The following is a 16,335-nucleotide window of genomic DNA, read 5'->3' as shown; positions in this document are numbered from 1 at the left end:
TGCTCAATACTGTTTATAGCAACTCTACTGTACATTCTGTATATCATAGCTTCACTTACTCTGCACTTATATGTATATAAAACACTATATTCCTGCACTTCTGGTTAGATGCTAACTGCATTTAATTAGCTCTTTACTGTACTCTGTATAATGACAATAAAGTTGAATCTAATCTAATCTTTGTACAACATTTCCTTAAAGAGATAGTTCACCCAAAAATCAAAATTATGTCATTAATAACTCACCCTCATGTCGTTCCAAACCAATGAGACCTCCGTTTATCTTCAGAACACAGTTTAAGATATTTTAGATTTAGTCCGAGAGCTCTCAGTCCCTCCATTGAAGCGATGTGTACGGTCTACTGTCCATGTCCAGAAAGGTAAGAAAAACATCATCAAAGTAGTCCATGTGACATCAAGATTCAAGATTCAAGATTTTTATTCATCACATACAAAATTATATATAGCATATATAACCAGCAGTGAAATGTGAGTCAGGTCCGCTCCATGGACAGTGCAATTATTAAAGAAAACAACACAGATGAAAATATACATAAATAAAGCTATGTAAGAATGAAATAAAAGTAAACAATAAAAATATAAGAATAAAATATAAAAAATGTATATTGTAGAATTAAATATAGAACGCAAAATAATGTGCATGAATGTAAACTGTAGTCTTAAATATTAAGATGTACAGGGATGTACAATGTGCATATATCCATTTTACTGTAGTCTTAAATATTAAGATACCCAGGAATGTACAAGAAGCAAATGTGCAAAACAGGGCGACACTGTCAGTGTGTCTATGTGAGGTAGTGAATATAGTAAAAAGTGAACATTAAGTGGAGGCATGAGGATGTTAAGAAGCTGGTTTAGAGTTTAAGAGCCTGATGGCCTGGGGGAAGAAACTCCTCCTGAGTCTCTCAGTTTTTGCCATCAGGCTACGGAAGCGCTTACCAGATGGCAGCAAAGTGAAAATATGATTACTGGGGTGGATGGAGTCTTTGATGATTTCTGCAGCTCTACTTCTGCAGCGTTTGAGGTAGATGTCCTGCAGAGAGGGGAGAGCAGACCCTGAAATGCGCTCAGCTAAGCGCACAACTCTCTGCAGGGCTTTGCAGTCTTGACTGGAGCTGTTCCCGTACCACACTGAGATACACTGAGTCAATACACTTTCTATCAGAGGGTCAGTTAAAATATAAACAGATTTTGGTCCAAAAATAGCAAAAACTACGACTTTATTCAGCATTGTCTTCTCTTCCGTGTTTGTTGTGAGAGAGAGTTCAAATCAAAGCAGTTTGTGATATAACTTTTTTAATGTGGCTGACACTCCATCTGAGTTCAAACAAACCAATATCCCGGAGTAATTCATTTACTCAAACAGTACACTGACTGAACTGCTGAACTGAACTGCTGTGAAGACCGAACTGAAGATGAACACCGAGCAGAGACAGATAACGAACAAAAGATTGACATATTTGACATTTTTTATATATATATATATATAAATAAAATGAATAAATAGGCCTATATGAGAAATACATTTTTACTTAATAAATTAAGAAAATTAACAACAAACTGTGCAACAAGTAGCCTAGTATGTGCTGCGCAAAAAGAAACCAGACGACAGTAAGAGGCATCCTATTTTTCTTTAGGCTTATTTTAAGCACAAAGATTTGTTTTTATTGTGAATGTGCACAAATAAAGGCAAACCGTTTACAATTACGATGATCTTTTTGACTAAAATGATAAGTTGCTTCCACAGTTCCACTGGACAAAAAAAAAAAAAAAATTGAGTGATTGTGCTGGGGCAGCATGCACACACAGTTACTTTGACAATGCAGTCTCTTCATTATCATAATAAAATACAAAAACACTGCGCAGTTTAAATATGTAGTAAAATATGTGCCATTAAGTGTTATCACTGTACCACCGTGTGTTATGCAAAACATTTTGTTTTACGTAGATATTTGAACGTGAGTGAAGTACATAATAAATACAAATAATCTAATCAGACTACTTTTAGATTACTTTTGACCTAACTTGAGTTAAATAGGATAATATTCTACCATATTGACATAAAAATACAAAGAGTAATATATACACATATATATATATATATATATATATATATATATATATATATATATATATATATATATATATATATATATATACATATATATATATATATATATATATATATATATATATATATATATATAATTTCACAAAGCTTGTCAGAACATTCTGTTTTTGCTTCACATTGGGTTATTATTAAATCAAATTATGTGTATGATTATTATTATATAACTAAATGATATGAATTTTATAACTGTAATAACAGATTTAGGTTAATTAAAGATGTCAGTCTTTATTTTTTTATTTTTAGGAAACAAATCAAAGAGAAAAATAAAAATAAACTAATTCTGTTTCTAACATTCTGTATGTTGCTCAAAAACAAAATATATATTTTGTCAAGTTTTTTTTTCCCCTAGTCATTTAAAAAGAACACATTTTTTAAAACAAAAAATACGAGTTCACATATCGCACCTAAACACGCGTGGAAAAAAAGTAATTAGAACTAGCTACTAAATTAGTTAAAAATGCCTATCCATATACAGCTATGATTCGCGATCCCCAAACTGACACAAATGATTCTCGAACCTGCTTTGAACTCCCGAACTGACTCAAATGATTCGCGAACCCGCTACGAACTCCTGAGCTGATTCAAATGATTCGCGATCCCGCTCCGAACTGCCGAACTGACTCAAATGACTCGCGAACCCGCTCCGAACTCTCGAATTGATTCAAATGATTCGCGATCTCCAAACTGACTCAAATGATTCGCGATCCCGCTACGAACTCCCGAACTGATTCAAATAATTCGCGATCCCCAAACCATACCTGTCAAGTATCCCGTTTTGGCCGGGAAAGTCACGTATTTTACCCTTCTTTCCCGCCGTCCTCCCGTATTAGTATTTTCCCGTAAATCTCCCGTATTTTTTTTTTTTTTTTTAATAAAATAATAATAATAAAAACTTTCCCAATCTGAGCTCTGTCACTAGTCTCGCGATAATTCCCACCTGTAGTAGCCTGTCGCGAGGGGTGTGTGAGGTCAGATGACATGAGTTATAACGTGGGAAAAACAACAACAACAAAAGAAAAAACAGAGACGGATAATGGATGCTACGATAGAGAGTGAAGGCACACCTGCCAAAAAACCAAAACCCATGTGTAAATACCGTGATAAATGGGACAGCGAATTTACTTTTTTAAAGAATGCAAAGTCTGCAACACATTGGTACAACAACTCACTAAAAGAGTAAAAGAAAAGTTGTGAAATGAAAAGAAAAACTGTAAAAGAAAAGCAATATGAAATGAGAAGAATGTATGGAATTAAAATAAAATGTAAATGTAAAAACAAGCAATGTTAAATTAACAGAAAATATGCAAATAAGCCTTTAAATAAATGCTCTTCATATATACCCTTTTGTGTTTTCATTTGGGCTATAACACCTGTCTTAAAATGTAAGGGACACTGGAGCTTTGTTGGGGTGGTGGGACTGCTTGCAATGGGCGCTGGAAAATTTCCCTTATTTTCAAATCCAAAACTTGACAGGTATGCCCCAAACTGACTCAAATGACTCGCGAACCCACTTTGAACTCCCGAAGTGACTCAAATGATTCGCGATCCCGCTTCGAACTCCCAAACTGACTCAAATGATTCGCGATCCCGTTCCGAGCTCTCAAACTGACTCAAATGATTCGCGAACCCGCTCCGAACTCCCGAACTGTCTCAAATGATTCGCAATCATTTCAGAGCTGTAACAACAATAATGTGAAACCGTGATGTGTTTGCTTAAGGTTATCATACCATCAAAATCTCATACCGGCCCATGCCTAATATATATATATATATATATATATATATATATATATATATATATATATATATATATATATATATATATATATATATATATATATATATATTCCATTTGTTGTTATTAACATGAAGTGCATTAAACATTACATTACATCAAGGTTTCCCAAACTAGGGTTTGTGACTTTAATAAAAAGCTAATTAATTAAATCATAAAAAATGATACATTAAAATAAATAATTTTAAAACCAATCAAAATAAAATAAAATCTTACTAAAAGTTTAACATTTCATTTGTTTACCTGCATGTCATGTGGACATAACCAACATCAGAGAATAATGAACATGCAAATGTGTTAATTATTAAAATATATATTTTTTAAATCTCAGGGGTACTTCAAGTAAATATATTTGGTGAAAGAGGATCAGATGACAAAAGTTTGTGAATTTGTGTGTTTTAATGTGTTTGAAAGACAAACACCTTCCAAATACACAGTAACACATGGTTAAATAATCAACAGAGTGATGATTCAAATAAAAATCAATGTGTTCATCAGTAGTTGATGCAATGTTGAAACACTTCTTAAACCTGAAATGATTTTTATAAATCAAAACATTTCTCAAAGAACAACAAACTTTACGATTATAATTTAGAGCAAAAATAATTCTGATCGGTTTAGCCATTATACAACCTGACTAAAATGCTCATACATTTCGTTGTCTTAAACTTGACTAAACAAAAACAGGACAGGGTTGACTAAATATGATTACTAAAATGTACATTTGAGTAAAACTAAGACTGAATTAAAAATGGCGGCCAAACTTAATACTGCTGTGCGGTTAATTAATAATAATCTTACTATTAACATGTCAAGTTTTCATTGACTAAAACTAGACTAAAATGTTGAGACTTTCAGTCGACTAAAACTAAACAGGATAAGGTTGACTAAATATGATAAAAACTAACAAGGACATTTAACTGGTTCCTACATTATATTTCTATACACTTCTTCTAATCTCACACGCTATTTAGGATGATAGTATGAACATTGAGACACAGGGTATGTCTTTATAAATGGAGAACTGAATCATTGACTCAAATGATTAAAAATTCACAAACACGAATCCTTCAGTAATGAAACACTGCTGTGTGTTGCTCAGAGAAGCGTTTGTAAGCGTTTTCATTAACCAAATGGAGCATAAACAGTCAACTTTGACAATATATCAAATATTGAACTAAAATGTACATGAACTACTCGTTTTAACGCTTTAAAATGTTAAATTTTCAATTGTGGTTTCCAGGGAAAACTTCACTCTATAATTTTACAAATTTGCAAGGTACAAATAAAGCACCACTGAATTGAGTTGAACTGAATGCATTTCAGTTTTGTGTTTTATATGAAACATGGTTTATCACAGACTAATGAATAAATGCTGTTGTGATAGTTTCATCTTGTAATGTCACAATAACTGATAACCGTGTTGTTTTCTGATCTTGACAGCAATAAAATGATCTTAATGTGTCAATGAACAGATCTGAAGTCATCAGTATAATGAATGAGGTGAAAACAGGATCTATTATCATGAAATAAAGAGGATTTTGATCAGCTGATAATATTGATGAGTCTCAGACTATAAACACTCATTAAACAAGACATTCAGGATCAGCAGCAGATCAGCTCACTTTATTCTGACTGTTTGCTGATAGAAACACATCTTTATCAAACACTGTGATTTGTCCTTATGAATCTGAACACATTTATAATGTTATTTAGCGCATTCATAACATCAGAGTATTTCCACATCTTACAGTTTTCTATGTAAAGAGTTTGCTCGAAACAAAAGGTGTAAAGAGGATTTTACAATTGCGTGAAAATAGCGAACTACTCACCTCAGAAAACCGCCAAACTGAAGCGCGCGCGAGTGCTGACGTCATCGGCTGGGCTCTACTTCTTCTTCCTCGGTGTTTATTGGCGGATTGCAGCCTAACTGTTGCATTACCGCCACCAACTGGAATAAAGTATGGGTCAGGATTTTGCTTGTAGAAAAGCTTCTTCTTTTTTTATTTGATTGGTGGCTGACAACTAATGTTAAAGGTGCATTAATACCACTTACGAGCCTAGAGTGTGGAGCAGTGTATGATAAACGTGGACATTTAGAAATTAATCATATTCCTTCCATCAATCCTGTATTTTTTAGGTAAATCATGAGATGTTTGACCACATTACAAGTATTTCCTTCTTAAAGCTTCTGATCATTATCATTTACAATGTCTGTCTTTATCATTTGAATAATTTCCCTTCTTTCCTCCTCATATTTCCTCCACTCCAATAACACACGTAACACAGACTCCATTTCCTCACAGTTTTCACACAAACCTGTTGATGTTTGTCTGTTTTGAACAGTGTCTGATTTAGTCCAGTGTGTCCTATTCTAAGAGTGAACAAATCCTCTACTTTTCAGTTTCTGACCCTCATTTCACAGACTTTCTCCTGAATATTATAAATGATTATAAAAATACATTTTATACACCATCATTTTCGTTTCTATAATGTGTGAATCAGTGAAGGCTGGTGCTAAAAAAAAAACACTTTTGTGGGTGCACAAACAAACTGAAAAATTAAACTGTTAGTATTGCAGGACTGTAAACAGCCATTTATCAGGTGATTATGCATCATTACTGCTAGATAAATATAACAGTTGAAAAAAGTAGTAGTTTTATTATCAGTATCAGTTTCACACACACACACACACAAACACACTGTGATCACTCTAATCACTGCCCAGACAGCAACATAGTGTTGGCCCAGATCCGGCCCACATCTGGCCCGCATGAAATCCATGTGGGCCAGACCTGGGCCGAAATTGCTTGCTGTCTGGGTGGCCACTATTTGAAAATATATTTGTCTCTCCTTTCTTTCTGGCTGTCAGATTCCTCCCTGGTTTTCTTTCCGGCTGTCAGATTCCTCCCTGGTTTTCTTTCTGGTTGAAATCATCATCTCAGTCCCAGTCTCTTCTCCATTGACAGCATGAACAATGCATTCAGCCTCTCCTGGGTCCTGCTGTTTCTCAGAGAAGAGAAATGGTGGTGGAAACAAAAATGGTGATCATGGTGTGCTGATCACAAAATGTCAATTTCAGCTGTAACAATTAAACATGACCAGTTTTAAGTTATAAAGGGAATGTTTCAGTGTTTTAATCCATAATTTCTCAGAAATTCATACACATGGACAACACATATAGGTAAATAAGTCAAGTTTGATGAATTTCTGCTGCTCAGGGAGCTAACAGAGATGAAGGCTGTAATACTAATGTTGTCCACTAGAGGAAATAACAACAAACTCTTTTAGATCACAATTTAAAGACTGTGAAGATGGTAAATAGTTCACTTGTAGTAAAAAAAAAAAATGCATAGAAATATTCATCTCAAAAATATAATCACTATCTCAAAAATACATACTATCATTAATATTTTTATATCCTAAAGATATTGAAAACTGCCAACTATGACTGAATCTATGGCCAGTTGAAGGAAAGTGAATATAAAATTTGAATAATTTTGATGGAATAATATTTCTAAAACTATTCTTATTTGAAAAGAGACATGGGCATTGTATAAATGAATATTTTACTAATCTTCATATCTATAAGAGGGAGTGGTCAAAAATAAATAAATAAATAAAATATTTGCAACAAATGTAGCTGTATTGTTTGAGTTACCTTCTATGGGTAATTGTAAATGTCTTCTCATGTCTTTGATGACTTTACAATATGTTTTCTTCAATATTTCAGTAACTTTAAGATATAATCCTCCCATTAATCCCACACACATCTATCAAAGCGTGTCTACAGATATAAACAAGTTACATTTATCACTTTTTTATCTTCTTTTTTTTATCAGCTGGAATTGCTGGATGCTCCTCTTAATGTGAACTGAATCTGTGTCCTTCTTCTGGAGTTTTATCCTCTTTTTTTCTTCATCTGAACACCTTGTGAAGGGTATTGTTGTAAAGATAAACCCGAGTTTTCTTTCATTTGGAGATATTTGGCTGCTTCCACATTGATCAGAAGCTGTCAGTCAAATGACAATCTGCTGACAGAGTCTGAACACAGCATTAGATGAACATTTCAGTAAACGAGCGTGTGCTACAATCACGAGTCACTCTATAAGATGAGATTTCAGCACTTGACAAATGGACAGCGACTCTAAGCAGCTCTTAAAGCACAGATACTGAGATTGTGTTAAGTGCATTTCTGGGAAACACACGTGAATCAATAATGAACGATCGTAAAATGACTCAGAAAACGCTCTTAAACTCTCAGATCAATCGTTGACGAGAAACCCGGCCACTAATGAAGCATCTGATAGCAGGTGTTTAATAAAACGAATAAAGTTCGAATTGTGTCAAAGCTCTTGCCCCCCCCCCCCCCCCCCCAAAAAAAAAAAACTATTAATATACATTTGTAATTATTTATTTCATATAATCATATAATTTCATTTACTTTACTTGTGAATTTCATTTACTCTGTGTGTTTCAGAACATGTTTTTGCAGCTGAGCATTTACTATATGTAAAATTAAATAAAAAATCTGTAACAACAAGATGTAATAAGCAAAAACAATGGTAAGCACAACATTACTTTTAAAGAAAGTGCCAGCATTGCTTCATTCACTGGTGTTTAGAACAACCCACAGTGGCCTGATTTTCTCAGCAGATTTGTCTCGTCTCCCTGTTTTACTGCCAGTTGACAGACAATGTTTCTCCCTAAGCCAAGACTGAATGTACGGGTAAGCGTCAAACATCTTGAGAGGGGGGCCATTAATGTCAATGAAAAGTACTGCAGAGAGGCTCCTGACTTGAAGGCGATTCCTTGCATCTGTGGCAGTGGCATTGAGGACAGAGAAGCCTCTTTCACATTCAGAAGAACTTGCCAGGTATGTTTTGCTAGCAGTCAACAACTTTTTGAGGACCTTCCCATTCTGATCATTGTTGAGCTTCCAATTTCTGAAGTCCTCAACTGCCTCCCTACTTGGTACTTCAAGCATCTTTGCCAGGTCGTGGATCTCTTTCTCCCCAAAAAGATTAAGAGACTCCCTGGATTTTGGCCAGTTTAGGGGATCCAGTGGTGTTATAATCTTTCTAAGATTTGTGTCAGGCATTCGTGAAGAGAGACTGTCGATGATGGCTTGGAGGAATAGGAATCTATTTACATTTTCCTTGCTTGAACGTAAGGGCACTTGTTTGAATTCTCCTACTTGAACAGCTTCCGCTGCTTTCTCCATTGACTTCCCTGGGGTGATCTTGAAAGCCTTCAACACCTCAATTGTCATCTTTATTTCTCGTGTGGCCTCCATAAGAGAAGTGCTTCTGTTCTGAAAAATTAAAAAAAGACAAATCTAAACTAGATAAACTTTGAAGTTGGCTTGAAAAAGTTTGAAGTATTTTGATAGATAGATAGATAGATAGATAGATAGATAGATAGATAGATTTTACATATTCCTCAATTTAACGGTCTTGTTCACACTTAATCTGAAGAAAAACACTGTACCTACCTGAAGTTTTAGGGACAGACTGTGAAGTTCACGTAGCACATCTTTAATGGTTGCCAGGTCATTAACAAAGCCAGTGCATGTGAGGCGATTCAGAAAGCCACTGAATTTTTTTCTTTCTATATCAGAGCGAGATCCATCTTCAGCTCTTTTTTTCATTTGTGCAACCAGAGCAGGGAAGTCTCTCCAAACAGCTTGTAAAGTCACAAAACTACTTGCTACCCAGCGGATGGTAAAAATGTGACCAATCTTAAGTGGGCAGATGTTAACTTGAGAAGCTGCCTCTGAATGTTGTCTGGCATTCTTTGGGGATTGATGGTACAGTGTATACAGCTTTGAAATAAATATCTCAAAGTGATTGCAACCTGTGACTGACTTAAGTGCATCACTTACTGATAATTCAAGCCTGTGAGCAAGACAGTGGATACTCTCCAGCAAAGGATAGTCTTTTTTCAGCCTTGTGATAAGACCACTCTGTCTTCCAGTCATCACAGATGCCCCATCTGTTGTTATGCAAATCAGATGAGACTTGAGGTATGCATCATCCAGGTCAGCTTCCAGGAGACTCTTTTTGAGAGCTTTGTATATGGCATCAGCAGTTGTTCCTTCCTCCAGCTAAATCAAATCCAAAAAAATGTTTTCTGTCTCACCTTCTCCTGTCACATCTCCTCTGAGGTATAGGATGAGGTAGCTTCTCCCAAATGCAGTGCTTTCATCTACTGTAAGACAGATCCAAGAACCAGCACTTTTAATTTTAATTTTTTTCCTCATTTGTGTGTTATTATATTAATGCAAAAGTGATCAGATTTGTGACAAGAGACGGTTTTTACTCCATTCATTTCTTGTAACTCAACCAATCCATACATTTTTGAGAAGGCTAACTTCTCCTTTGCAACAAAATGTGCTTTTCTAAATGAGTGCACTGTCTCCAACAGAACTTTAGCATTCAAAGTTTCTGTCAAGGTGGGCAACACCTCTTTCTCTTTCTGCTGTTGAATATCTGTTGATGCCTTGTGAGTTAAGCTGTCTCTGTGTTTGTAGATTTTCTTTCTCATGGCCCTGACATCTTTTGCTGTGACCTCTCCAGAAGCCCACTCCTCTGCCACCTGTACTCACTTTTGGACTCCAAAAAGGCGCTTGGCATATTTGCAGAATGTGCATCCTACGTTATTTCCATTTAAGTATAACCAAGGGGAGTACTGCTGTGTCCATGCCTCAAGCTGTTGCTTGTTGAAGTGTATTACCCTGTCTGTACTAGTAAGCAGGGACAAAGCTGTGCTCATGGACTGGGCTGGATGTGAACAGTTTGTTGTGGATGTGCTGACTAATGTTGTCCTGGATTGGAGCTGGTCTGTCTGGTCTGCTCTGATTGGGGCTGGTCTGTCTGTATTGGGGTTTGTCCTGGATTGGGGCAGGTCTGTTAGTTTTTCTTGTAGCCTGGGTGATAAATGTAAGTGCTGTGCTGTTTGAGTGTCCTGGTTAAGCGTTTTACCGATGAGGCTCCTCTTAGGCTGTATGCTACAAGAAATAAATATTACATACCAATCTGATGTTTCAAAGTGTTTTCCTTACATATTTTTTCTGATTAAGTGTCTTAAGCCTGGGACACACCAAGTCACTTTTAAAGAGCAGAAATTAAAATAAAAATCCAGAAGAATCTTGAAATTAAAATAATAATAATAATAATAAACAGGCTTACCCTTCAAAAAAGTCAGTGATGGCTCTTCTCTTCTTTCCCTTGTCCATATCTGAAAATAATGTAAGATGTTAGTTGTAATATTATATTTGTTGCCGTTACTGCGAATATATTTAAGAAAGCACTATATGATAATCATGCTACTTATCAAGGTTATTATTAATGGTGATAAATTTTGAACAGTGCACATGTAGGCATTTTATTTCATTTAACTAATTTATCTTGAATGCAGTTACACAACCCTTTCATATTTTCAAGCGGAAGTTGTCATAGTTGGGTAAACTTCTATAGTGGTGAATGAGAGACTACATTAAATGTTTTGTCACAATAGTGTTTCTACAAGAGGGAAAAAATAGAAAGAATTTGATACGATTGCAATGCTGATGACCATTAATCAATTTCGATCTCTTGATTCACTATCAATTCACATGAATAGGCCTACTGTACTTTTCTTGGGTTAAATTCAGTATTTTTATTGCATTAATATTCACTTGTGTGCTTATACTAGTATCTTTTTAAAATTTATAATTTGAAACTAAATATTTATTCAAATGCAAAACCTAAAAATAACTAAGCAGTTATGACCTGCAATACTCTTTTGAGCAACTAGACTACCGTATTTTCCGGACTATACGTTTTTTCATAGTTTGGCTGGTCCTGCCACTTATAGTCCGGTGCGACTTATTTATCAAAATTAATTTGACATGAACCAAGAGAAATGAACTAAGAGAAAACATTACCATCTACAGCCACTAGAGGGCGCTCTACGCTGCTCAGTGCTCCTGTAGTCTACACTGAAGACATAGAGCACCCTCTCGCGGGTGGAGACGGTAATGTTTTCTCTTGGTTCTTGGTTCTAAATAAATGCGATTTATAGTCCAGTGCGATTTACCATATGCTTTTTCCTCATCATGACGTATTTTTGGACTCATAGTCCGAAAAATAGGGTACATAGATGTATATTTATTAGAGTGGGTAAACAAATGCCACAAAATGACTTTAATTTGCCTCTTTGCATTGAATTTAAAACCCTTTTCTCCATTTAACCTTAAATACTACACTAATTTTATTAGGCTATACATAATAACAGAAAATAGGATACAATTCATAACAAAAACGGTTGATCTGCATGTTTGTCTTCGGTGTAATAATCAATGCATGTGTGGAAGGATCACTCTGTCAGCCAATCACACAGCGACCTCGCTCCCACAGTCTGTAAATGTAAATATTTAAATAAGTTCTGTAAACTCAAAATTGTTGTAGTAAGGTGAACTTTAAAATTATTGCGTTTTCAAGTTCCCAGCATGCTTTGCATCAGAAAACAAGGAAAATAAATGTAGAAATTAAGTGTTATTTTGTGTGTTTTTACACAAGATTAACATAGAGGGACTGAAGTTAGTACTTAAATGTTGTGTTATGTCAGAACTTACAAAGGTTTCTATTATGTTGTTTTTGTAGTGTTACCGTTGTAGTGAAGAGTAGAGCCTGTGGTTCGGTTTAGGATGGACAACAATAGACTGTATTTGAGGGTATTTCCCACATTAAATGAGTTGAAAAATAAAGAAAATTTTGAGTGAAGCACTCTCTAATTACAAGTTGAGAAATATCAATATTTATAAGATAACTGAGATAATTTAAGGCAACTGGAAATGTAATTTTTAATGTAATGTAATTTTTAAACTTAAGAGTTCTGTGATCTTATTAGGGTTTACAGTGTATGGTAACACACACTTAAAAAAATATATTTTATTGAACTAAAAAATATTAAGTTAATTTGACTTGATCGATGTAATCTGTTTCAACAATTTTCAACAATTTCAACAACGGGTTTTACAGTGTGTGTATGACAGTCCCAGGCATAGTTGTTTGTCCTGCTCGCGATCTGAAAAAATAAATCATACCAATATGCTGATTTGTTGCTCAAGCATCAAAGTTCATTAAGTTCATTTGCTGAACATTTGATGGTTTCATTTAGATTCATTAATAAAACTAAATAGACATTGCTTGGATTTAATTTATATCCAAATGAAATCCTGAATGACACACTACACACTGTGCATACTGTACTCTAGATACTTAACTGTCTGGTGTATGAATATTATAAGATTATTTTATCAACATCTGAGTCTGAGCTCTCCGTTGTGAGGAAAGCTGACAGTTGACTCATGAAGTGTTTGTCTGTTTAAGTCGAGCATTATCCAGAGAAGATCTTGACTTCACTGATGATTAGCTGTTGTTCTTACACCCTCACCAGAGAAAACATCTGGACTCAGACAACTAGACTCCAAGATCAACAAGCAGAAAACAGAGATGATAACACTGAACACCTCAAACCCCTCAGCAATTAAAGTACAGGAGCAGACCTCTGTAGAAATGAGGAGTTTGTAGACCTGGGCTTCATCATTAGACATGATGGAGGACAGACAATGACATCAAGAGACGCATTAGCAAGAGCAGAAACAGCTTTATAACACTGAACAATATGTGGAGGTCCAACACTAGAATGAATCTGTATCAGAGCTGTGTCCTTTCCACCTTACTTTACAGATCTGAATGTTAGAGAACGACAGAAGCACTTTACCTAACTATCAACTTTCCACATGATGAACCTCCAGAATCCTGTAGATCTTCTGCTCCAAAACATCTCTGACCAACAACTACTCATGCGGCGCAATTAAGAAAGTACAGCACCTTTAGAAATATATTAACTGAGAAAAATACAAATAAAACAAATAAATAAATAAAAATGCTGACTTCTTTTACCCGCTGTACATATGATGGGAACATTTCTGTTATTATGCATTAGCTATTTATGCTTTGTTTCATGTCTAGAAGTTAGCCTATATTTAAAACTAAATTTTATATCACTTGTTTTTAAATGTATGTGGCATTTTATTTACATGAAAATATAAAAGTGTTAAAAAGACTAAATGTGTTTGAGTATTTAGAGGAGAGTGAAAGACACAAATGATGTTAATGTCAGGGTTTGGCAAGGAGGAACTCAAGTGCAGACAGGGATCACAAAACAAAGGGTTTATTAAATACAAAAAGGGGAAAACAAGGACTAAGGTAGACACTAAATATCCTTACAAGACAGGATAAACAAGGACTCAAAACAAGAGAACACTAACTACAAATAAACACTTACTGTTAGACAAAGACTTCTTAGAGGGGTTACAAGGACACGATATCTCACGAGGCTGATAGGTAGGAACACATATGTGGAACACCGAGGAACATTCACAGTGTGGAACAATCACTGGTGAGGAACACATATGTGGAACACGATCACAGTGTGGAACACATAAGTAGAACAATGAACCGACAAAAGACAGAGCACACTAGGGGAACTAAATAGGAGAACTAATTAAGACACAACAGGTGGCACAGATACGGCAATCACAACAAGACTAGGATAACAAGGGGGGCGGGGCAAGGGAATGAGACAACACAAGCACATGGCCCAAAGACAAGGCCATGTGCTTGTACACAAAACACGGGTCTGTCATGATCCTGCCTCAAGACTAGAGAAAAGTCAGGACATGAAGGCAGAATCATGACAGTTAACTTGTGAAAATGTTTAGTTGATTTGATGAAGGAGAGACTCCATCCACAGAACAAACACTATATACTGGATATCTGTACATTAACAACAGACACACAACTAAATATAAAGTCAAATAGAATAACAATGTGTAGAAAACATGAGATAAGTTTCACACATTGTAGATTTGCTTTATATCTTTTGACACATTTAAGTGCTGCACTTGACAATCACATTGAAACATTTGAATCATTATGAATGAGTTTAATAGAAAAATATTATTAAACTGAAGAGCCAGACAGACTCATCTGAGCTTCTTCCTCCTCTGTTCCAGCTTTACATTAAACACAATGATCATCTGCTTGAATACTAAAGCAACATTAATCATTCAATATCATGTTTCTAACACACATGCTGCATTATTTGATTGTAAAGTCTGAGTCTCTTCACCTGTATGGATCACATTTACACATTTATCACACATTTATTTCTCCTCATAGACACAGTAGTGAAGCTCTTCTGTGGATCTTTAGCTGATGTTTACTGCTCCTCTCAAGATCACTTCACTTTATGAGATACAGCATTTATCAGATTTTGGTGATTTCACTCAATGAGGTATTTCTTGTGATTGATGGGACTTTCGGTGATGGATCGCTATCAGAGACTTTTGGGGATAGAACCGAAGAGAAGATAATCAGAGTTCAGTGAAACAAATTAACAATTTGTTACTATACTTCTGTCAGGTTTTAATAAATGACAGGGAACAAATATAAATATGATTTAGTCTTAAAACACAAATCTTTCAGTTAAATGTGTCACTAGTTAAAGCTGTTTGTCTCTAGTTTAAACATGTTTGTATTGGTCTCAGTAAATAAGTGAAATGATTGCACAGCTCGCTGGAATACTGGATTCTGATTGGTCAGTGGTGACATTCGGAGGTGTGTTATTCATTAGGTGTGTGTCATTAGCAGCAGAATAACACACAGTCATACGGTATTTGAGTCGGGCGTTTCTTTGACTTCTCTCGTATCACATCACCGCGCTCTCACTCGTTTCATTCAAACACAACTGCTATTAGCTTGTGCCTCAGTTACTGACTGGATTTACCCTCAAACCAAACCGCAGGAGATTCCTGTTAATAGTAGACTTGAGGAGACATTGTTCAAAGTGTGTCTTGTTGTTCAAGTTGTTGCTAATTGAGCAAAAGTGTTTAGCTTAATCTAAATTGTGTCTAATTCTTCACTTGTGTGTCAAGAAAGCATATAATAAGTGTGATAATGCAGATGCAGCCGGATGTTATCACAGAATAAGTCTCTTCAGGAGGATACAAGTCCTGATCACCCTGTCGGGTTTATTCTGTGATAACAAGCGGCTGGAGGTACATTATCTCTTACAGAAAGTAAGTGTAAAGTAATGTGACGTGTTGCTTGTCAAAGTAAAAACACACAAGAGACAGAGACATTGATCATGTGATGCTGGACGACTGTGAGCTGAAGCTGAATCTGCTCTGATTTTACCAGCGTTTTCCTACAATCTGAACAAATCTATTTCAAACTCTAATGATTCACTATTACTGATCTCATTAATAAAGCAGCTGTTGCTGTAGAAAGCTGTGACAGTCTGCTTTTCTTCTCTTTCCTCCTTTGTGTTCAACATTT

At 35.4% G+C, this 16,335-nt stretch overlaps 2 protein-coding genes across 2 annotated transcripts in view; both read right to left on the bottom strand.

Annotated features, from left to right (window-relative positions):
• LOC127987694 (uncharacterized) overlaps positions 1-16,335 on the bottom strand; it is a 2,462,016-nt gene that overhangs the window by 523,544 nt on the left and 1,922,137 nt on the right. The gene's annotated exons all lie outside the window — the stretch shown is intronic.
• On the bottom strand, positions 8,497-10,156 carry LOC127987725 (E3 SUMO-protein ligase KIAA1586-like). The gene is made up of 2 exons (XM_052590117.1): positions 9,441-10,156; positions 8,497-9,260 (listed from the first exon to the last, which is right to left on the bottom strand). The coding sequence occupies exons 1-2, from the start codon at positions 9,924-9,926 to the stop codon at positions 8,553-8,555; spliced, it is 1,194 nt and encodes a 397-aa protein (XP_052446077.1). The 5' UTR covers positions 9,927-10,156; the 3' UTR covers positions 8,497-8,552.

This window comes from Carassius gibelio, chromosome B22 (assembly GCF_023724105.1).
Source record: "Carassius gibelio isolate Cgi1373 ecotype wild population from Czech Republic chromosome B22, carGib1.2-hapl.c, whole genome shotgun sequence".
NCBI classification, from domain to species: domain Eukaryota; kingdom Metazoa; phylum Chordata; class Actinopteri; order Cypriniformes; family Cyprinidae; genus Carassius; species Carassius gibelio.
The sequence above is the reverse complement of the archived record's forward strand: the minus strand, read 5'-3'. Positions and strand labels throughout refer to the sequence as shown.

Bases quoted from the DNA above. Each gene is read 5' to 3' on its own strand.
- LOC127987725 (XM_052590117.1), bottom strand. From the start codon at position 9,926: ATGACTGGAAGACAGAGTGGTCTTATCACAAGGCTGAAAAAAGACTAT. The intron at 9,261-9,440 runs GTAGGTACAGTG...TTAATTTTTCAG, and splicing joins GTCTGTCCCTAAAACTTCAG to AACAGAAGCACTTCTCTTAT.